The sequence below is a fragment of the Fringilla coelebs genome (assembly GCF_963513975.1).
Source record: "Fringilla coelebs genome assembly, chromosome: 6".
Lineage (NCBI taxonomy): Eukaryota > Metazoa > Chordata > Aves > Passeriformes > Fringillidae > Fringilla > Fringilla coelebs.
The window spans coordinates 26702129-26726411 of NC_140034.1; the positions used below are offsets into that span (position 1 = coordinate 26702129).

Genomic DNA, 24283 nt, shown 5'->3' on the forward strand with positions numbered 1-24283 from the left:
AGAATGCTGCACGATGCTTGGAAAAAACAATGATGGGCATTTGTTCCCATAATTATAAGATAGAGACAGCTAATTACATTTCACTTTTTTTTTTGGTAGCATTATCACCTGAAAATTTATTTGCCAGATATTTAGAACACAAAGGAAGAATGGCACACGGAAAAGAAACTATAATGTTAAGCCTCCAGCCTGACATGCTCCTTTATCAATATTTTCTCAGTGGAAGTCCTTCAGTCTCAGAAACATGGACATAGCCAGAGGAGACCATTTCTGGTGGTAAATGAGATTTTAAGATCAAAGTCAAACTAATGCTTATAAATATTTTGGTCTTTTTTGAAGGACAGTAAAAAAATGTGATGAGATTAAGATCCAAAACTGCATGATAAAAAACATTCACAGCAAAATTATATTTAGTATACAGCGTAAAGCATATTTTCAGTAGATCTAACATACAGGACTTTTGCTTATAGAGACTACTTTAAAAAAATATCACAAAGGGGAGAAATTCATGTTCTAGGATTCTAGTTTTACATGTCTAATCAGTATACTGGCCTTTCTTTCCTGGTTTGTTCTCATAACAGTTTTTTGAAGCAAACTCCTGAGTATCTGCAATAGTTTTGTATGTCTGAATTATTCTCTGGAATAACTCGTCACACTACACTGCCCAAATCCATAGCTTAAAGACCCTTAGCATCATGCTTGAAGAAGGTGCAGTAACCATGTAATCTCTCCATCTCACAGTAAACTACATGGATTTGATCTGAACAGGAATTATATTGATAAAGAAGGCTAGTGTTTGCCAACACCCATAAAAATAAAAACATACAATATCTGAGCCCTGTACTCCATACACTCCCCCCCTTTACTTAAAGTAAAAATTGAATAAAATCCTCAAGATAAAAACATTTATTGAAAAAAAATTACTAGAAGGGTAGTTATCAGCCACAGTCTTGGATACTGATTCTATCCAGATGTAGATCCCATGCCACAAATTTGGCATTGTCAACAGCTCAGAACTAAAAGGGGAATTTTCTATATATCTGTCAAATTTATATATTGGAGCTGCATTTACTAAGGAAAATAGTGACTAAACAAGCTGCATTGTCCTTCAAATCTCAGGAAATTATTAGAAACTGTAAAACCACATATAAATCAAAACATTTCCAAGGCCCTAAAGGCCTTTATTTTTTCTGAATAATGAGCTCCATTCCTGTGTCTCTTAAAAATGTGTTTATTTACATTAATACAATTTACAATCATATGCATTAAACCATCTTACTTGATCATTTTCCAAGCAGCCTCTGAAATGTCTGCTTCATATGAGTTTTATTTAATGCCAGTATTATCATGCTTTTATTGTTTTTATCTCAGAAAAATATTAAATTTAATTATTTGTATGGCCATCAATAGGAATGCCGTAGTTTGGGGTTTTTTTCCTTTTCATGTAGTCATGCTTCCTTTAAAGATCCAAACGCTAAATAAAAGATTGTTAAGAGTAGGTACAATTGTCCCTACATTATATTTTATTAATGTATATGTTTATCAACTAAAGCCAGTATCATTATACCTCATAAAAAGCTCGAGTACCTGAAGGTTAGAAATTGCAGAGCAATTTCTGTGGACCTATTCAAGCAATAGGGCAGAAATTTGATATCAATTTTGTGTCCCTGCTATTGCTAGCCATTAAATTGATCAAATATTATTTATGTTTTAATTGGGGTGGATAAAAACAATAATGTCAGTATATTTCATGTCATAGTACCATGTAAGCCTATCTGGCAACATGTGTTTTCCCTACTGAGAAATAATCTTTTCTTCCTCAGTCAGTCCTTCTCTCTATAGCAGGGATGTTTTTTACAGCAGTTGTAATCAGATCCAGATGGAACATTTCCTGTTTCTTAGTATCTGAATATGCAGCTTCTCTATGTCTTGAAATTACCATGTCCTTGTCATAAAATAATGACTCCCCACTGACTCACAAACCTGGGTATAGACAGGAGTAGATTTCCTTCAGCCCTGCCAGCGTTTTACCAGCAAGGGCAAAGCAGAAACTGAATCTGAAAGAGCCAGGTATGTACACATCAGGAAGAGGGGGCATGGAGGGTAGGCCAGGGCATCTCTGAGCATTGATTTCTGACCACCCCCTTCATTGTGCCAAAGAAAAATATAAAACCCAACATGGAGCAGAGAATTATTCACATTCTCTTTGAACTTGAGTGATATGAAACTCAGGACGTGTCTACGGGACTTCTGACTCCTCTGTAACACAGGTCACAGAATTGATGTCACTGATCTAGAGGTCTCTTTCTCTAAATGCACCTAACCATTATGAAAGCATTTTATCTTAAATTTAGGACTGAAAAGAAAAATCTTCAGCATCTTATCTATTAACCATTAACTATCAAAAATGTCCATCTTCTTTAAGTTTAAAAAAGTAGGCCAGTAGTGCCCTTCTGACTAAGTTAATTTAGTAATGATAAACTCAAAGGAAAAGGCATTTTAGTTAAATGAACCCAACTCCACAAACCATTTACAGGTATGTAAATTTGGCACACAGTCAGAGTAAACAGTGTACAATTCTTGCATCAGTGTTTCTCAGAAAAAATGTATGACTGTTTCAAGACATAATGCAGAATTGCCACTCAAATAAAGACCAACATCTTGCTATAGGGGAATGTTGACCTAAGCTGGAAAGTTTTGGAAACATTTTGTAAGCTTCACATTTGTGTATGCAGAAAGGAAATGTCTAAACTTTCACTGAAGAAATCACAGCAGACTGAAATTAACTTTTGAATTGGGTGTAAACCTTAAATATCCAAGTGACCAGATGAACAGCTTTGGAGCAGAGTGCCTCTGTAAGTCTTTCAAATCCTTTCTGAAAAATATTTCAATCAAGAGGAAACATTGCTAGAAAACATTGCCACTAGTATGATATTTCTGAAAGTTATTTGCACTAATTTGCACTTAATTTGCACTAATTTGGTTCAATAGAACAGATATCAGCTAAATTTTTTTTTACTTATTAAAACCAATTTAGCAAAATATCTAGAAGTAAGTCATCCTTAAAGCTGTCATCCTAGCAATTTTAAATGTGCAAGAGGGATGTGGTGCTTGGAACACAGATAAAACCCTTCAAATTGGATTTAGTTACTGTACCTCCTTAGTCTCTTCAGAAAATGCTTGCAGAATATCAGTCTGCCTGGTGTAGTTTCCATTGGCATCCTGTAGTCCCTGGAGAATACGTTCTCTCAGAACCAGGACAGAAACACGTAGCTGGTGCCAGAGCAGTTGCACTGTATGGATATCGACTATCACATTGACAGAGTAAGACAGAAGCTTCAGGGAAAACTCAGTCTCTAGTAGAGCATGAATTTGTTCAACATGATCTGATATATCTTCACAAATATCCTGTAATGGAAAAATAAAGTAAATATTTAGCTATGGGCATGGTCCTTTCATGGATCAGATTTACTTTTCATGTACTTTTAATTAACTGCAGAATAGATTTTTTTCATAGAGGAAATATACTGTAATTAATACATCCAGACTTTTTTCTTTTTTTTTTTTTTTTTTAATTCATGGCAATGCTACAGCAAGTGAACCAGCAGCTGTCCTATTTGGCAGTACTGCTCAGTAAGTGCAGAGATAGCACACAATAAAGAAGGATGGCACAACAAGATCACATGAATCACAAGCAGAAAACTAACACCATAAAGTGACATCCTAGAAGACAGCAATAGCAATGAAAGTAATGAGATTGCCAGGAGCTATCTCCTTCTCTGCTACACACACACATACCCACCAGTTAAAATGCAAAGAACCTGGTCTGTGCTATCATTAAAAAAAATTCATTTGGACAAAATTTAAATCTAACCTCTATAACCAAGAAGGACAAAAGTCTGGGAGAGACTCAATGGGAATAAGCTATTTCTGCTACCCACTGCTGTCTGTGGTGGTGACAGGGCACTGATTTTTGCTCTAGGCACCAAACTGAACAGAAGATGGGTGGAAAAGGAGAAAGAGGGAAAACAGGGAAGCTGGGAACAGCTGTGCTGAGAAAGAAAAAAGAAAATATGGGTTACCAGGTTATAAAGCTAAACTTTTTATAGGATGGTGTCCTATCCAAATTTAAAATGAATGTTACAGATTATTGAGGCTGTGTTGCATACAGTGTAAAATAATTCCAATCTATTCTTCATTCTCTTTGTGAAAGGACAAATCACAATGTTAAAGAACATTTAGGCATATGCTATCTAGCAAACACTCTAAATAACACTTCTGTTTGAAAACTATGAGTAAAAAGCATGTTATATACAAGGAAATGTGACTAAAACACTGAAAAAAAATGGCACTGGACTCTAGAAGTATTTTTCCAATGTCTCTGGCAGTGACTTAAGGTGACTAAGATTAAGGTGACTTAATAACATATTTTAATCCAAGAGCTACTTATTTAAAAAATATTCATTTAATTCAAACATTCTGAAATCTCCTTTATATATATATAAATAGAAGTGAAAATAATAATTTTGCAATTCAAATTTGCTATTGAAACTACTCTATCAGACAATTACAATGCAATCTTATGTCTTTGATGACTGGGGTTTTGTATGGCAGTAGCATAACAGGAAAATCAGAAAGCCTGATTATTTGTAAATTAATAATATAGTACAGTACTTTCTTTAGGTTCAGATTTGGCAGATGTGAAAGCGAAGACAAAGTATTTAATATGCAATTGCATGTATGCAAAAAATTAAACCAAAATCAATTCTGTAGATAATATTTAATAATTTTGTACAACAGATAGTACAATATTAGCTGTTATCAGGTGCCATTGGTAGGGGCTCATTTTAATAAAACACTGACAGTTTCATCAAGTCCTCTGCAGTAGTTCTCAGAAATGCCAGATGAGCACAAAACCTTGGGGTTTCAATGAGCAGATCACTGTAGGTGTATTGAGAGAAAGGCAGCATCTCTTCCCCTGTGCCCTCGGTCCCTTGCCGTAACAGTCAGCATCTCTGTTCGCAAGTACAACACAGCCTCACCTGCCAACACGCAGTGCTACAAGTGCTCAGGGCTTCCAATACCCACACACTTCCAGGTGAGCAAATGGACACTCTAGTTACCAGATTAGTGTGCTCATCTATGCTACAAACATGCAGACAGAACTAAAACTCTCTGAGATTTGGAAAAAGATCATGTTATCCATTTAGCCAACTACAACTGATACACGACCGAAAAGCACAGCTGTAATTGGATGTTGCTTCAAATATTTAAAGAATATTTCTAATTAATTAGTTTAACTCAATTTGCATTTACTTCTTCAAGATTGTTAATGGTTTTTTCCTCTTGGCTATAACGCAGTTTCATTTTCATTTCAATGATTAAAAAATAGATTGTGTCCAGTAACTTTAGTTTTGTAAATTAGACACAATCTAGAGAAAAGTGCTTAATACACCTCCATTTAGACTATTTATGTGAATGAGCTTAAGGATGTGCTAGACTCCAAAACAAGTTTTTAATATTTTCAAGCTTCACACATACAGTTACATGCTGAATTCAGCTACCACATGAACTCTCAAAGTGGTTGAAAACAGAAAGCCATAAGAAGAACTAACAATGAACAACTGTCTTCTGACAATTGTTTGATAATGTACTAAAAATACTGGCTAATGCATCTAGATAATACTCTAAATCAAGAATTCAGACCCACACTTCAAACAAATTTTCTCTTGATGTCCTATTATGCTAGCTACAAAAGCATCTCAGGCTTCTGAAGTAGACAAATTTTTCATGACAAACCAACTTTGTACTGAAATGCAAATCCCAGCACCACTTGAGGTTTGAAAGAAGCAGATATTCAACATATGCTGTTAATTTTTGCATGGCTCGCTAGAAGTTGCTCATTTTTCCTCAAAAAGCAAAGTCTACTTTCTTACAGATTACTGTGGCACACAGCAACAGCCAAGTGCTTTATGTACTAACTAGGAATTAACAGGTCCTTGCAGCTTCAGTAACATGGAGAGGACCGAAGCCCGAATTTGGTCACATCCAAAATCACATTCTCTGATCTTATCACATAATACTACCATGTCAGTAAAAGAAAAGCTCTTAAAGGATTTAGGTTATAGACAGTATGGGTGGCTTACATAAAGCGTGCAAAAAAAGAAGTTTGGGCCCTCCTGATACCCCCTTTCCTTGGTTTGAACAGTTATATGATGGTGTGAAGGTGAAGGATGTGCCAATGACAGAATAACTGTGTAAAAGTTAATGCTAGCCTTCAGGAGAAAATAATTACAAAGAAATGCTAACTTTTGCCATGTAAGTTAATGCTGATTAGTGTTCAGCAGAACAGCATTAATAAATATGCATCCTATTTATTTGCATCTTTTCTCTACACTTGACTGGCACAAATCAAGCATATCGAGAGGAAACAATGCAATGTCAAAACCAGACATTTTCTAGTTACACTTTTTACTGTACCTGATACCTAGATTTACATATAATTCAGTAAAATTAAATAATTACAAATAGCACAGCTTTGAATTTAATAATTTTCTGTAATAATTCACACAGTCCAAACAGTGCAAAAGTCACGTAAAAGTTATGTAAGTTCATGATATTATTGAGGCTCGGTATCAAGACCTGGTGCAACATGGTTTCATTCCACTCATTCTTCCTAACTCCTTGTAGGTGACAGCATCAGATAGAGCAAAACCAGCAGAACGCTGTTTTGTGCCTTTCTGCCCTTTGTATTTATAAATAAAGAACAGCAGTGTCACGAAATAGTACCTAAATGCTGCCATGAGTGCCAGTTGCTCTTCCCAGAAGTGACAGATAGATAATATAAATCATGCACTTTTAAGTAATAATCTATTGGCATCTGTTTGTAAAAAAGCATAGTTCTATGTCAACAGTAACACTAGAAAGCCTATACATATATGGACAAAATCTTCCCTATTTTAATAGTATATAATTTCATATCATAATAATATAATTTTTAGATAATATAATTAGATTTTTAGAAAGCACCATTGCCTGAACAATTTTTATAATCATTAATCTCACATGTCAGCTAGGCTTTTTTATTTTTACACTGTTTTATAGCGATATTAAGGTAAAGATTTTATCATCCTCTCATGGGCTTTCCTGTAGGACTGACTGTGGAATTTCTAAAGCTACAGGGGTTGTACCCCATTTGGCTGCCAACTGCCCACTTCACTCAGTCTTCCAGACAGCTGATCCTGTAATTTGCAGCTGCTGAATCCTTCAGCCTGCTCATAGCCTTCCATGTCAACTAAAATAGACTGAATTGCAAACACTGCAGTAGATGAAGAAAAAGAGCATAAACAAGAGTCAAAAGAGTCAATGAAAACCACTTTGATGTTGACTTTTAAAAGTATTTTCTCTTTCTCTCTGGTCCCTAAGAAATTGTATTAAGACGTATATGAAACTACTGAAAGATGAAAGGTTGGAATATGTTGCTTTAGAGTTAGTATCAGTGACAGAGAAGCTATATTGGAGATTTTTTTTCTTTCATCTTGCAGTAAAACCTCAGCAGGAAAAAGACATTGGTACTGCATCTCACAACTGCTGCACATGTAAATATAATCCATGACTTAAGAAAACATCTATCTATTTGGTCTTTCTTTTAAGTGCCTTTTAATTCTTCAGAAGACAAATATTCCAATCAGAATGTACAAATTCTTCTTGGCAGAAAAAAATTTTTGAATATATGCCACAGAATTTTTAGATGTGTTACTTTAATTTGACTTGAAAATTATAAATTGTCTCTCTGCACTGCCCTTTTATGCTTATGCATATAAAAGAAAGGAAAAGAGAAAGATTTTTATTTCTGAACATCTTTTAGAATGGTAGTTTTCCTTTAAAATGCACTCTGACTTCGCAAAGAATAGTTTCCCATTTTTTCTCATCCCCACCTGCTGTACATTGAGTTACAATAAAGATAAAATTGTTCTCTTCTATATTGGTAAAACCTTAAGAGCAAATGCCACACAATTTTTTTTTTTTTTTTTTTTTTTTTTTTTTAGCTATTTTTAAGTAAACAAGTCAAACAAAGTAACCATACATGAAAAATCCAGACTTTGACTAAGCAGAATGAACTGCCAGGGAAAGGCCTGGACTGACTGCGAGTTACCAGCCTGTCAAAAAGGCACTAAAGTCCTGAAGTGCACCTTGTAGGGCTGTGGCATTCAGTGACCAAGGGAAATGAATGCATTATACTGAGTGCAGAACACAAAGGAAAGCAGCTACCAGGAGGGCTCTGAGATCACTGACCCTTGCCTTCTGCTGACACTGACAGCTTGGAAGTACCTTGGTCCCCAAAGCCTCTCTGCTCTTTCCACATGATGCCATAGTTTCTTTTCCTGGCCCACCATCATTTGCTGCACATTATTCTGTTTTTCAGCTTGGCTTTTATTTTGATTAATTTATTCTTATTATTTTAAGTGAGGAACATTTTAATTATTGCCAAATTCCAGCAAGTGGATCTAAGATGATCCACTTTCTATTGTACAAATATTGCTATTGAAAAATTCTCAAAAAAGTTTTGAAGGTAAATATTTGGTTTGTGAACTTTAAGTAGGCATGTTTCAACTGTGTTTTGTTATCTCAGGAATTGGTGAGTTACATTCTTATATCCCTGTACTTAGAAATAATGTGAAAAAGATGTTAAATCATCAGTTCTTTGACAGAGCTGCTAAAATAGTAATGCTTTCTATGTAATTGTAACAAACATAGTGTCTCTGTGATAATTTATTAGTTGTTTATATGTTTATTAGTTTTTTTGTTGTGGAAGTATATTGGTTGACTATCTTTCTGCAAGGAAGAGGAGCAAGAAGAATGAAGTTTAAGATAAGATATCACACACCAAGCACTCCAGGCTGAGGAAAAATGCCTGAAATGTTAATGGTGAAACTCCTGTGCTGGGATTCCAGCAATTTGCATTTGTTTTGCCATATGGACCATTGCTAGGGCCAAAGGATCAAACATACTGGGAACATGCAAAAGGATCCTTTTGTCCAGAAACAGGGCAGTTGCTGCTGGAAGTTATTCCAGATCATTTGCCAGGACCAGCTGCACTGCCTTACAAACCTAGGCCAGCCTGTACTTTTTCTGCAGGAGGGAATGGCTGCAGGGAAGAGAGGCTGCTATCAAATGTTTATTTCCCCTACTAAATTTAATCAGTAATTTAATGGAAAAAGACTTTCTGAAGACAGCCTCCACCACAGGCCAGATTCTTAATTACAAGGAAGCATTTGGATCACCCAGGAATCTTCAAATAGCTGAGGCACAAAATCACTCTAAAGGCCAGCAGTGGAACTGGAGAGTCACAGGAGTAGTTATGGCAATAAAATGAGGCACATCAGAACTGTATGGAAAGAGAATTGTGCAGCCAGGTCTCGGCTAGCCACTTCTGAGACATTCCTGACAATGTTAACACTGACACATGAATTACACTTGTGAGAGAAACTGCAAATCCAAGGTGAATGTAGCAAAAAAGTTGTTGTGGGAACAAGATGCAACCTCTGCAACTAAATATTGTTTTCACGTTCCTGAACTTCCACTGGTTCTACTGTGCAATGTGCCCACAGTGTTTGGAGAATTTTCCTATTAAAGTTATCACTGTACAACAGTCCTTCTATGCATAACTGTACAAATTTTCATTTATCTTAGTCGCGATAAAGCAAACTGATTTTTACCAAGGCCTAACTTTGAAATTTTTAAAATAATTAAAACTTGATATCAAATGCCATATTTATGCTGAATGAAGTCTGGTTTTGTACTACACCCTGGAAGGAATCATTGCAGAGGTACTCTAGAACAGTTCTTCACACGAGAAGATAAATGGTGCTCAACTGTGCAATAGAGTAGCAGGTTTTGTCTCCAGCTACTTCTGACGAAAAAGGAAAAATACAAACTCTTATGAAAACCTAGTAAACCAAGTGGTTGGTAGTAGAGACAAGGTGGGGAAAAAAATGCATTCTTCAAATGCCTGTTCATTGGATAATAGTAATTATATATACATATTTCTAAATTACACTGATTATTTAAGATTACAAAGAAATAAGAAAAATTTTGAGTTAGCTTTATACTAAGCACATTTATCATGTGTTATATATTCATATTTCTAAATGGAATATCTATTCATATTTATTAAACGGAAGAGAGATTTATTAAAATATCCTTCAAATACCTTGTAATCCTCTTCACATAACTCTACTTTTTCTACTATAATAGAAAGATGTAGGATATATTTTCCAACTCTCTTGATAGCTACCTTTGATTGTTACTTTTTTTACTCTCTTTACTCAGCACTTTCTTGCTTTCTGTATACCATATATACTAAGTGTAATTTAAAGCATTTCTAACTTTTTAATAACACACGGAAATAAAAATTGAGGATGCAAATGAAAGTACATTTTCCTCAAAGTGAAAATTTAAACTCTGCAGTAGCTAAGCCAACCAGTTCCTGGTAGCCTGGCCAGGACAAGGCAGATTTCAAACTCCAAATGGAGAGAACATTTCCCTGGCTGTGAGGAAACCCCGACTACCATTCCAGGCAATACAGACAAAAACTTAATGCTATAAAAAATCATGTCAGCTATATGAAGAATCAGAAAGAAGACCACTACTATTATTTGATCATAACTTCTATAATTTTATCTACAATATGAAGTAGCTAGCAGAATTCAATGCTATTGCACAAATAGTTCAATAATTTTCCAGCAAAACTGGTTATCCTTTTTAAACAGTGAGCTTCAAACATCTATGCTAGCAAACTATTAACCCTGACAGTTCAGCTTTGAGTGTGTCCCACTCTTGTTCTCTCATAATTTTCAGTTTAAAGATTTGGAATTAATTGCCATAAACTAAGTTTCAATAATTGTTTAAGCTTTCTGCAGGGCCATAGGTTCTTTATTGTCTGTTCTATTGTCTGGTCAGACAATCAAAATAGGTGCATCTATCTTATTTTTTCAGTTTATAGATTTCTTTAGAAAGACTCAGGTTTTTATTAAATTCATTAGATTTAATTAGGGTCTTTGAGAACAGCTACTCTCAAGAGAAGACTAGGTAAAAAAAAAAATTATTGGAAAAAATTCTTGTTCTTGAAATAATGAAGTTTTAAATTACAAACAAAATGTATCCTTACACAAATAGCAGAAAGTATTTTGCACAACACTGAACTGCTGAATGAAAGGAACTTCAAGTTCACACATCAGAAAAACTCAGGCCTTCTACAGAGGCATGCAGAATACAACAGAAAAATTTTTATCAAAATATTTTTACTTGCTTAAGCCAAAGAATACTAACCCCATTCACTCTCTTTGACTGACGCTTAGTGACTATAACAGAATTTAATAAAGGATGGTGAGACTCTACTCTCATCACAAATGAGATATGAAGAGTCAGAAGTGAAGAACTACCATCTGTGCCAGGTCTTCTATAATGAAAATTGATAGCATGATAGGAAGTTTTCAAGATAAGTGGCTGTTTATATCACTGCAGCTAAGCCTCCAAGAGCTTCTGTGACATGTCTTTGAAGTTATTTTCCACCAGTCATTATTTAGGACAGCAAGAGGGACAGAATCTCTCTTGGTCTTTATTACCAGACTTCACTTTATTGGCACTGTGGTCCACTTTTATGTTGTTCAATGAATCACAGAATCATTTTGATTGGAAAAGACCAAAAGCTAGTATTTAATTAATGCAATCTTATGGGAATTACTGAGGATTTTTTTGCTCGGTTTAGAAACATGGAAAAGAAGCCTTGGAGTCTATTTTGCATGCTGCTTGATTTTTGTGACCTTCCTGCCCTCTCTCCTGAATGACAAATATTGAAGTCAGTTGGAAAGCCACTGAAGATCTCCCAATGAGTTAGTGACAATTACAAAGCACTTAGAGCATCTGGAGGCACTTCCTGTACTCTGAAACAGCTACCACCTACCCAGCATACCAGGAGGATGCTTCCATTCTGGATATCACTTATTATATTGTAAGAGTCAGGGTCAGAATGTATAAAGCTGTGCTAGAATAAATAAATAAATAAATGGAATAATCTCCAGATACCACATTAAAAAACACACACCAAAAAAAAAAAAAACCCAAACCAAGCAATCAAGCAAACAAAAAAAAAAAAAAAACTAAATTAGCTATTTTGAGGAAAAAATATTCAAATGACTGGAAGAAAGCTATTTTACCTACTTAATGTCTTAAGTGAATGAAGAAATAAAGAAATTAATTTTAGGAAAAAAATACGTCTTAAAGACATCTAAAATGTACAAGACTTCTTTTCAAATTTCAATTCTGTAATTGCATATGAAGTTTATTATTTAATTATGGAAAGAACTCTTTGGGCAGACTAATCAAGTCCCTCATCACAGAATCAGAGAATGGTTTGGGTTGAAAGGGACCGTAAAGATCACCTTATTCCACTCTGCTGCCACAGGCAGGGACACCTCCCACTGGACCAGGCTGCTCAGAGCCCCATCCAACCTGGCCTTGAACACTTCCAGGGATGGGGCAGCCACAGCTTCTCTGGGTGACCTGTGCCAGAGCCCCACCACCTCCCCAATCATATCTCTTCCTAAGATCTAACCTAAACCCATTCTCTTCCAATTTGAAGCCATTTCCCCTTGTCTTGTCACTCCAGTTGCTGATGATTATGATTTTTATGATTCCTGATTAGATGATATATTAAAAATTGTTCTTCATTAGTCTCCGATATGTGTGACATATGTCACAGAAAATATTCCTGTCATTTTAAAATGCCATAAAGACAAAACTACACCCCCCATCCCACCCCCCAAATTTACACTCACAAAAGGAAAACTAGGGTAGGCATAGGGTAGGGGGTTTTGCAGGCTTTTTTAGAAGGAATATAAAGGAGATTAAACTGGAAATCTGTATTTATGGGACTGGCATGACATTCAAAGCTATCTGAACCATTCAAACCACATGCTTACATGGGACTTTACATACAAAAGCAACTAACTAATATTAACTAGTATTTCATCCTCTCTGATTATTTCCAAATCTCACTGTCCTCCTGCATGGCTATAATGTTAATAGAGATGTATATTTAAAATTTTGTGTATAGTATCTTTTAAAAAAATTATGTCCATAGTACCCTTGAATTTTTGATTTAGATGAAGGAAAGTGTGCTGTATAAGTAGCAAATGATCAAAACCTCAGTTTTTGCACCATATTTGCAGAAAATTGGTCAGAAATACTCCTAAGATAAGCTAGTAAAATTGCCGTATCTGCAACATAAAGCAGATATGCAACATAAAGCAGATACAAAAAAATTGTCTCTTACGAAACTAAAATTCTCTGTCAATAATAGTTGCTTGTTCTGGCTGCTTATAAATATAAGCATGATAGACATTACCATTTTAATAGTAGAATTGGGTCTCAATATTTAAATTAGATATAATATTTTAGTTTGAACTATTAAAATACACTGTACTTGTAATTTAGAAGCATGTTACAACACTGTAGAACACATTCCAAAAACAAATTCCTACAAGGCATATTCCAGTGTGACAGTCCTGAGAATACAGCTTGGGCTCTGTTAGGATAATTCTAATGGTGCTGATTTTGGGCTTTACAAGGGAATTTTCTGGTGTAAAGCACTAACAAACTTAATGGCTTTTAAGATGCTGCTGCTTGAGAAAGTACTTGTGCACTACACAGTAGGACTGGAGTGCTTTGAAAGAAGGAGGAAATGAGCAGTGTTTATCTAAATATTTATTCATTTTTATGTATACATGTGTGTGTATATATATAGGAAAATATATTTATTGCAGGTTGCTAACTGGAATAGGATCCTTGATTTATAAAGCACTTCATAGTCAGTGTCATTTACATCTTTGGGAAAGCAAGACAGCATGGTCTGTGAGATAAACTGTTTCTTATGCTGACAGTAAACAGTTTTATCCCTGAACAGGCTTCTTTATATGCCATTTTCTCTTCAAGCTACAGAGATATGTTATAAATTATCTTTGTCTAGACTGCAGCTTTCAGTGATGAGTGTAACTCTTGCCACTGTGCAGGCTCAATGAGAAAGAGAATGGTTGTTTCCATGCCTGGGCTTGTAAAGCAACCCTTTGAAATTCAATAGTCAAACTTGTCTGTGCAGAAGTTAATGAACCTAAGTGGCTACAAGCTTCTAATGTGTGTTTGTGCCTTTAAGTCATGTGTAAAAATTTATATTTCCTACAAAAATAGCCATCATCAATTTAGCCTTGAACTGAATGCTAAATTTAGACAAAGGCAAATCTCATCTCTTCCTCTGATAACAAGATGCACAATAAATGGCACTGCATCCCTGAATTGTGGTATTCTGAAGTATAGACAGGGAACAGAAAAGCTAAGTGGCACATAAATTGCAAGTACTCATATTTCCATATTCCTCTTGTAACGACTGGGCTGGCTCTGCAGAGCCCGAGCTGGGTCACAAGCTTTGCTCTGAGCTGGAGGGGCCGTGCTGGGCTGGGCTGGACGTGAGCCTGGAAATACAGTAACCCCTGCTCAGTACTGCTCCAGCCAACAGCCCTGCCAGAGCCTGCTCTCCCTGCCCAGCTGCACTGCCTCCCCCTCCACACAGGTCATGGAAAACACCCACAGACACCGAGGGACTGTCTAATTCTGGTAGGTTTTACTGTACAGCAATCTTCTCGGTTTTACTGTACAACAATCTTGAACATTTTGACTTTTCAACACATTTCAAAAATACAACATATTTCTGTGCAGGCCATCTTCCACCAAAACATGAAATCCATAAAGCTATAGAAAAACAAAAAATATTTTCCTTTTCTTGACAAGCCACAGTCAGATCAGCCAATATTGGCAAGTTTGAGTAAAATGAAAGGAGCATTGGTATTCTGAAACAATCTTTTCTATTCCTCTTAAAGCTCTTAAATATTGAGGCCTTTTCACAGACACATTTTCACCACTTCATCAAGAATTTTGTGAGACACTGAGTCACTCTGAGCTAATGGGAAGCTAAGAAATTCTTGAAATAATAGGGATAACAATAAGTCTGTCAAACCTAATACATTTATATATCCTCTCTACATCCATTCTCTTAAAATTCTACCACTGACTGTAATTCAGTATCCTGCCCAATATTAATCAAAAATGTCCTACATTAATCAAATATTAATATGTTATGTAGAACATTGTGATTCCTCTCAGCCATTACTATAAATTAACTTCCAGCAAGAAGAGGTACTAAAACCCAAAGCAACTGTTTAGCTCTTTTAATAAGGGGTCAGGGGAGGCCACAGTTCTTAACAGAGGTGCATCAAACTCCAAGACTGAAGCATGAAGGATGGCAGAACATTACAGATGCTCATTGTAATGACCCTTTGCCAAAACATTAATCCTACCATCCTTTGAATTTCAAAGTATGAAGAATTTCTATAATTTACCAATACTGTTTATATTTAATTATGTCTTTTACAATGACAGATGGAATCAGGATCATCAAAATAATTCATAAATTTCAGGTGAAGAAGTTTATAATATATGAAAATTGTTTTGTATACTTAAAATGAAATTCAGGTAATGATCAGAATTTAACTTGACTCTGCACTTTCTTACTCTGTGTCTGAGGTAAGCATACTGCAAAAACAAAGTAAACCAGGAGAAGCATTCATTCCTGAAAAAGTTTCTTCACTTTTCAGTAGAGACAACAGATATGGAAGAGGCAATTACCATACCAGCTATGTATCTCATTCAAGGCAATCACATCAACATTAAATGCAAAATCTGACTGCACAAAAAGTTATCAAGTCAGAAGAAAGGCAAAATAAAATATCACCACAGATGTGACAATACATGAAACATAAGCAGACACAAGGGAATTGAGTAAGCAAATTTTAAAGAGAAACCTCTACATGGCAAGGACTGTGAGCAATAGCAAGCAGTTTGCACATGGAGGGACTGCTCTCCAGCATGAACCCAGGAGTGCTGAATAGGGATGAACAGCAGATCCACTTCAAAATCACACTCCCAATCCAAAATAAAATGGTAATATGGACATGCCTACAGAAGAGCAAAAACACCTCTCTAGTTTTACTTATATGGAATAGAATTAATTCAGACTCCTACTTTACTGACACATCTCAACAGATGAAGCAGCAATGAGAAAAGGATATGAAATGGAGTGATAATAGGCACCTACTACTCTTAGCCTAGTCTTAAGCACATAAAGCTGTAGCAGAATTTTCCACTCCTTTCTGAGCTTTAAATGAAACTTTCACAAATAGCACTTTGGAGAAGAATATGGCAACTGCCATTACAGAGATGAAAAGTACGAACTTGTTTAGCCAGCAGAGTCTAAACAAGAGCAATTGGCCACTGATGCATGGGCAGCTGAAGAGCAAAAATAAAAACCTTTTAAAAGTCAACGAAAAATTCCTATCCAAATAACAGATGCAACTGCTGCCATAATCTATGGGCTGATTTCCCATTCGTCTGGCACCTTGCAGAATCTACACGTCAACAATTCTCTATCCAGTGCCAACTTCTGCTTCAGAGAAGTCAAAAACCTTTATCATCTTAAGCCAATGCAAACCTTTAAAGAAAACAGCCTTGGCTAAACAAAAAATTCTTGAACTTTTCCTGTAGACACAATTTCAAAAGAATGAATAATTTTGCAGAGAGAACAGATGCTTTTGAGCAGTCTGAGCATATTCCTCAGGATATGGCACACACAGAAGTTTGTTAGCTGAGAACAAAACTAAAACAAAGGGCATTTGGAAAGCATACAATGCTCAGAATACTTTTTAAATGGTCTGCTAAACAAGTGCAATTGTGATAAGCAACAGATTTTTCAGTACATTTGGTCTCCTTATGAAAAGCTACAGAATTTATTAAGGTTCTAAAAGAATTTGTAAAATCTGCATATAATTATGAAGCTCCTTGTTTCCTATTACTTACATTATTTTCAGTCTGATGGTTTCCTAAACCTTTACTAAACACTTCTTTCTACAATATAGGTCAAAATTGTAGCCAAAGTAATGCAATTAGAATCTTAAAGTGTCTATTTCTAATTATACTGTGACCTATAAAAAGTTAGCTGAGTAATGTCTAAGAGACTAGAGAAGACTGAGCATTAGGTTTCACCTCAACCCAGTAAAAAGCTAAAATCTCCACATGGAAACAGGAGACCAAGAACTTTACACATGACAAACATTTTTTTACCTTCAGAAGTGAAAGGTTTTAATTGTTCAAGCCTAAGATAGTGACTGCAGAAACTTTACAGTGCGTAGAACAGTGAGTGAAATAGACTGAAGAATTCAGAAAGCTACAACTGCAGAGAAAAAAATCTGTCAATTTTGCAAGTTAGATTCACAGTACACAGGAAACACAAAGTACTCTTTCAAACCAAACACACTTAGGTCATGCAGTACCCCTGTAGAATTTGAAAACCAACTGATTTATAAAAAAAATTCAATCAGAAAATTTATTGCTTCACACTTCTTTAACATTTTGTAAAATATTTCAGCTTAACGGTGTCTTACCTCATTTATACTGGAAGGAGAGTTTTCAGTTATCAGCTTTGCAAAAAAAAGGAATGTCCCATTTCCTTTCCTCAGCTAAAGGAGTTACATGCAACCAGCAATTCAAAAAACAGATGTCTGTTTAAAAGACAGACAAGTAAGCCATAGATGATCTGTAACCCAGTCCATCTTCAGCACAGAGTCAGCAGCTTTTGTTGTACATTAAATGTAGGGAATTGTCTGCTGCCTCTACCTGTGTTATTGTGCAGATCAAGTTTAGGCCTGTCTGCTCTTCCCCTGCACGTTCTGAGCTACAGTAGTGATTTCTCAACATCCAGATCTGCTGTGTGGCAGCTCACTGCAATTTCAGCCGACACTTGGAGACTTGCAATTAGCAAGGTTATTTTAGGCACTGACCTAAGTTCCAGCAGAATGTTTATGGCATTATGACAGGAAGGAATCCAGTGTCATATCAGTCACTTGGTAACCCTGTAAAGCTGATCTTGGAGACGAGACCCTCTAATTCACAGCATAAAACTGAATAACTGACCCCACATTTACTTCAGCTTTTGTTTTTAAGCTTTGAAAAGAGTGGAAATATCTACTTGGTTCATATTAGGAAGCTTAGAACTTATTTTAGGACCTGGTAGATCATATGCTTGGAACAAATGTATTAATAGGAAGTTATTACTTCCCTAATGGAGAGATTCATTACTTACAAAACAGAGACTGTTACTTTTGCAACGTTCATATTTGTAATTATTAACTATTACATTCTAAATGTGAGAAGAAAATAAGTTTGAGTTGCTGAACTTATTACAGCTGGACTCTACCACAATACCTTTCAGTTTCCCCTTGGTTATTTTGAAAAGGGCTCCCTCTTCTGTACAGGCCTTCGGTAACCCTGGATTCCTTTGGAATTCTCTGGCTGTCTAACTATTTCTAAGTCATGTTTGAAGGCTCAGTCATACCTCCACACCCTCATTTACTGTTCATTCGCATTCCTTCCCCTTTCCCCCCTCCTTTCTTTTTTTCTAATTCATGGATCAGCTTTCCTGTTCCCACCCATCCTCATACTTCCAGTAGTGGCAGACCTAGCCTCACACAGGGAACCACGACAAGCAGCTCATCTGACGGTGTAGGTCAGAGCTGTACTGCTCAGCCAGTTCATCTGTGTGCACACACCCCCAAGAGAAGCTTTTCTGAAGGCACTACAATCAGAAATGCTATTAAATGAGAGTTTCATTTAAAGGAGATGAAATGAAGGGAAGAAAAAACAAACCACAAAACCAACCAGCCAAACAAAATCCAAGAAAGGTTACTGCTTCTGCAAACTATTTCATAACTCTACACATCACTTATCACAATGAAACTGCTCCTTTGATGGTGTAGCAAAATTCACTGGAGGCAAAATAGGCAAAATGCACTTTTAAGAATACTAAGAGCAATGAGAAAACAAGGGTGAAAACAACAAACTCCTGCTGTCCTTTTAAAATATCGAACAATACGTACAAACTTGAGATGGCACTCAAAACAATTAGCAACTAGCTAGCCATTAAGAGATATCCCAAATAGCAAAATTCAAAATAAAATATAGGCAGCAAAGTCTTCAAATATATCACAAGATGAAGAGCTGGAATTTTTGAATGAACTGACCATTCATATACTTTTGAGATGGTCAGCTCTCAGAAGGATACTGTAGTCACCCCAGATAGTATACAACACCTGAACACATACACAGTGCTGAAATCTGAACATAAAGACAGAAACATTACTGTCATTATTACATGACTGCCTTCCCTCAGAAGAGTAACTTTAGGAGAGAATGTTTCTTATTAAATACCATAACATAACTTGAAGACATCATGAAAGCTTTGGCTTGCTACTGAAGCATAGCCTCAGCCAGTAAATACTATAAGGAAGTTTAGAACAATTTCTGGCTAAATTTTAAAAAAAAATCTTTGCTCAAAATTATTTAAAATCATTCAGGTAATAATTTCTTCAGTTTCAGTTTAAATAATCTGGCTTTAGAAATATTGTATCTTTCCTCAGAAAAACCTCAGCTTTCATCAGCTGCTAGTATTTAAACAGGTAGCTACATAGGCTACAGTACATTGTATCCTTTTAGCAATGTGAAACAGATTTTCTAAGTTAGTTAAAACTGTAATTTTATTTATGGAAAACAACAGCATGACACATTGAGATGTTATGATTCTACCAGGGTTTCCTCTGGTTTGGGGCTTAAATTTTAAAATAGTGAGAAAGAATAACTGAGGGCGAATTGCTCAGTTCTCTCTTTGAAACATGATTCATACCTGCCTAATAGCAGGAAATCAATTTTTTTTGAATGCCAGGTAACTCCAAGAAACACATCTCAGAATGTTATTTACATTACTAGGTAGTTTTTATTTGTTGATTGCAATCCCTGTTTCAAGAGGGAGCAGTAGATGAGTCAAGCTGGGTGAGAAAGGCTCATAGACTACTGATGGGTTGGAAATAGATGACCATCTTAATAAGGAAAACTACAAAAATCATAAAATCATACCGTGGTGAGAGAAATACAAGCAGAATAACATACATTATGTTAATAATGAAACACTGCATAGTAGGAAGACAATTCAGCAAAGCTGCAAGGTTTCATCATAAGTGTTTTGAAAGATCTTGATTGCTAACTGCAAAATGGGACACATTTTTAGTGAGTTATTCTGGAGATGGAAAAGAGAGAAGGCCAGAAGGAAAACATCTGAGGTTAGCATTAATGAATGAGTCATGTGTTTTCCCTGAAATACAAACACACTTTGGGAAGGGTTAGGTAAAATGCTCAATGAAGCGACACCCACAATCGATTTCATCACTTGTGTTGACTTATACAGTCTAAATGAAATTACTGAGGGCATGTGTGTATTATTATTATTGATTTATATATTCATTTGCTAAAAATGAGGGGTTATTTTAGAGGAAAACAATTTCTGAACTCATCTCAAAGGCTTCTAATTTCAAACTTGTAACATCACTGGAACTCTTTTCAATTACATACTTTTGCTTGAGGTTTAATTCCTATGCTTTTCCCCTTGAACTAACCTTTATAAATCAGACAGCCTACAAAATTTCTTTCATGAACTCAACTTTTTTTTTATATAAAAGACTAAAAATGCAGTCCTTGTTTGCAACTAACTTGATCTTTTATAAGTATAGCCAACTGACCTGGATAAGAAGAGTTAAGCTAGTTTCAAACTTTCCAGTTAAAGAAATCTTCACCAGGAAAAAAAAAAAAGTATTGATTTAAATCAAAATTTTGCTAAGAAATTTCGACTGGAAAAGCTTCTCAAAAGCAGAATAGGCTTTCTCTCCATGATATCCACTTTGTATAGGTGACTCAAATGTGTATGATTTTAAAAAATTGTTTTACAACATTCTATTACATTTCTGTGATTCTCAATGGCAATAGAAGAGACCAAAATTCAGATCTCTTTTCTACTTGGTATTTACTGATTCACACAAGTGCAGCTATCCTTGGAGTACATCAAAGACCTGCACACAATAATTCAAGGTGGGTATCAAGACAAGTGTTGGATGCACGATCTTTTCTTCTTCTAAGAGTTTTAAGATAAAATTAAAGATAAAAAATTTAAGATAAAATTCAATTTGTGGATTTTAAAATAGCAGAATAGGATGGTTTTATTCTCTTGCAGGTAATATAACCAAGTCTAAATACAGATGTGGGAATGTTCAAACTTAATGAAGATTCAATTAACAGATAGTTTTATTATTCCACCTAAAATTTTCCCTAAGCACCCCACCAAGTCATTATAAGCAGAAATGGAAAGAAAACATTTCAGTTACAAACAACAAATAGATTGAAAGCAAAGCAGATGAATTTTAACAACACTGGTTTTGCCATCTACCTCCAAAATTATAAAAATTAAAGTTCAACAACAAATCTCTCCTAAGTGCTTGTCCAATTGTCTGTATTTGCATTTATTTAATATCTTTGGAATAACTACAGGAAGAAAGCACCTATGTGAGACAAAGAGAGGCAGCAGACACTAACATCTCCTTTTGATAAAGGAAGCAGTGATACCACCTTTGGCGCCTTCATTACTGTAATTTAAATGGAGTATCGTTGAGAATCACTTTTTTCACTGCATACCTTTTGGGTACCCCTTGGCTGCAGCCCATCTTCCATTAGTACCCAGCCAGACTGAAGGTTTAATCTCTTCCTCCCTACACTTTCAAATTCTTTCTTTCAGGAAACAAGGAATTAAATGGACCTGCCCGGAGTGTACACATTGACTCCCTTGTTATTCCAGCAAACAGCTGAACTTGAAAACAGTTGGAGCAGCAGATTTCACTCACACAATTCAAGCTTAGAATCCTATTAAAAAATCCTCAATGCATTACCATTACAAAGTATGAGCTGACATATTTGAAGACATATACTGCAATTCAAAGACCCTAAGTGGAGTCAGACTTCTGTTATAACATTTCATCATCCTCCTGACAAACCAAAAGATAAGTAAGGTTACTGCAGAGGAACACTTTCTCTAAATTGCATTTCTAAAATTTCACAGAGAACAAATAGAATAAATAGGTTGAACAAGGACTGCACTTTTAGTCTTTTATATAAAAAATATTGAGTTCATAACACAAAAACAGTTTTCGATTTTGCTCTGAAGGATTTAATGATGAGAAACTCTAAACATGGTATTTCCTAGGAAATGAAAGGCTGGTAAAACTGGTTTTCCTTCTCCTATTCCAAGCAATTGATTGTCAAATTCTAGACATTTCTAAGCAGTGGGATTACATCATTCAAATTTTTTTTAAAGAAAACAGCTGTTACATCCAATATTCATGACCTGTAAGTTTTCCATATCAAGTTATTCAGCTGTTCTTTCAGTCCATGTGAGTTGCAGTGAAATGAAACTGTGCAGAAGACCAAGTCGTTTAATTCCAGAGTTAAATGAATGCCCGTATTGTTCCAAAGCAACAGAAAGAAAACAAAACCTACAAAAATCTTGGTCTTATCAATGCTTCAGTGGACTGGAAGCCCCTTATTCAACCCACACACAAAATCAGCACAGTATTTTCTTGCATATTTCACATTGCTTCTTATTAGCATTTGATGTGCACAGCTGTATGTGCTATGTGTGGATAATTCTTACAGAACTTCACAGACAGAAAGGAAGGAGCGGAAAACTCACACAGGGATTTTTAAGACAGAGCACGGGTAACTTTTGAAGATCCATGCCAGCTCCCATAATCAGCTACCTCAAATTTAGCCTTTCATCTTTTTCACTGGTTTTGTTTGGATTGTTTTGGTTTTTTCAGAGAATGATGAGTACATTTGGATAAAAGGAGTTGATCATTTAGAAACATATTTAGATAATAGATATTTAGATGGTCCTAAACTTATCAAAGGAAGTTAAACAAAATTCATTATTCTCCTTAATACATAAGGACATTTCTCATGCTAAAATTTTATCATGCTGGGTCCATTACGTTTCTAGGATGTTGCTAAATTGATGTCTACACCTCTTCCAGAAAACTGATTTTGTAACAACCCTTACCACAAAATGGTCATTAAGCGCTCATTTTGATTTAAATAAATTTGGAACTGTAAGCAAAACAGTAAGAGAACCATCTGCTGAGAGAGAGCTTGCCTTAGGGGCTGCCTGGGAGGGTGAGGGGTGGTAACAGCAGTAGTCTCCCGATGGGTTGAAATGCCCTAACTTGCTCTTACCACTGATTTCACTGCCAGTTTATTTTGGACATCCTACAAGCCCCACTGTCTGTATGGTCTGCACTACATCCAGTATACAGTGAGGGTGCCATATAAACAACTTCAAAACAGTAGGAAAACCTACTAAAATATTAAGTTATCCAGTGATCCCTGTAAACCTGAAGAAGCTTTAATTTTGTATCCAAGCAGGAAGGGCTGGGGTTATAGCTATCTCCATCTTCAGGGACACCCTTAATTTAAACACTGTCTCCTGCTAGTGGTATTTCCAGGCTGGTATTTTTCTGACATAGAAAAATAGCAGAAATTCAACATAGATATTGAATGGTTCGATGTAGCAAAAAAAAAAAAAGTACAGAAATGTACACATATTTCTCTGAGGGTTCTATGTCATCTTTACCACTACAAGATCAAACACTTGATTTCACAAGAGTGCTAAAAAAGACATTAGTAAAGACTTTTTTTTCAGAAAGATATTTTTTAAAACTTGCCAACCACTATTGGTAATGCTCCAAAGTTCTGTGCATGTGATAGCAAACTTTTCCCATCCCTCCTTATTTCTTTTTTCCCTCCTCGGCAGCACTAGGCAGCTCCTGCAGCACTAGATGGTGCTGCAGCACAGCTGCAGCAGAACCTGCTGCCTCTGACGTCTGCTGGACCTGAAATGTCTTACTGATCTTTTTGATACTGAAGTTACTAAACGTGTAAATAAATAGCATTGCCCAGGGCCTCCAGGTTTTCACGGTGTTTTGCTGGGTTTTTTCCTTTGTTTTAACATAAGTTCTAGCTTTCTAGGACCCTATGCTTTGTGTAATTTTCTTGCCCATGCTGTAAGAACAGAAATAAGGAACGAGGAGAAAATTGATATACATAATAAATGCAATTAATTACACACAAAGTAATTTTTTAAGGTCATCACTTACAACTCTATCTAGACAGTGAACCAAGAAGACAAATAGCAAAGACATTCCTACAATACTATGACACAAAACTTGTACCTTGTGAAAATTTTTCTACT

At 35.7% G+C, this 24283-nt stretch overlaps 1 protein-coding gene across 4 annotated transcripts in view; it reads right to left on the minus strand.

The window, feature by feature from the left end:
• AKAP6 (A-kinase anchoring protein 6) overlaps positions 1-24283 on the minus strand; it is a 214164-nt gene that overhangs the window by 176594 nt on the left and 13287 nt on the right. For all 4 annotated transcript variants that reach the window (XM_084208619.1, XM_084208617.1, XM_084208618.1 and 1 more), the window contains exon 3: positions 3157-3408. In XM_084208619.1, coding sequence (XP_084064745.1) covers positions 3157-3408 — 252 coding nt within the window. The remainder of the gene's footprint in view (positions 1-3156; positions 3409-24283) is intronic.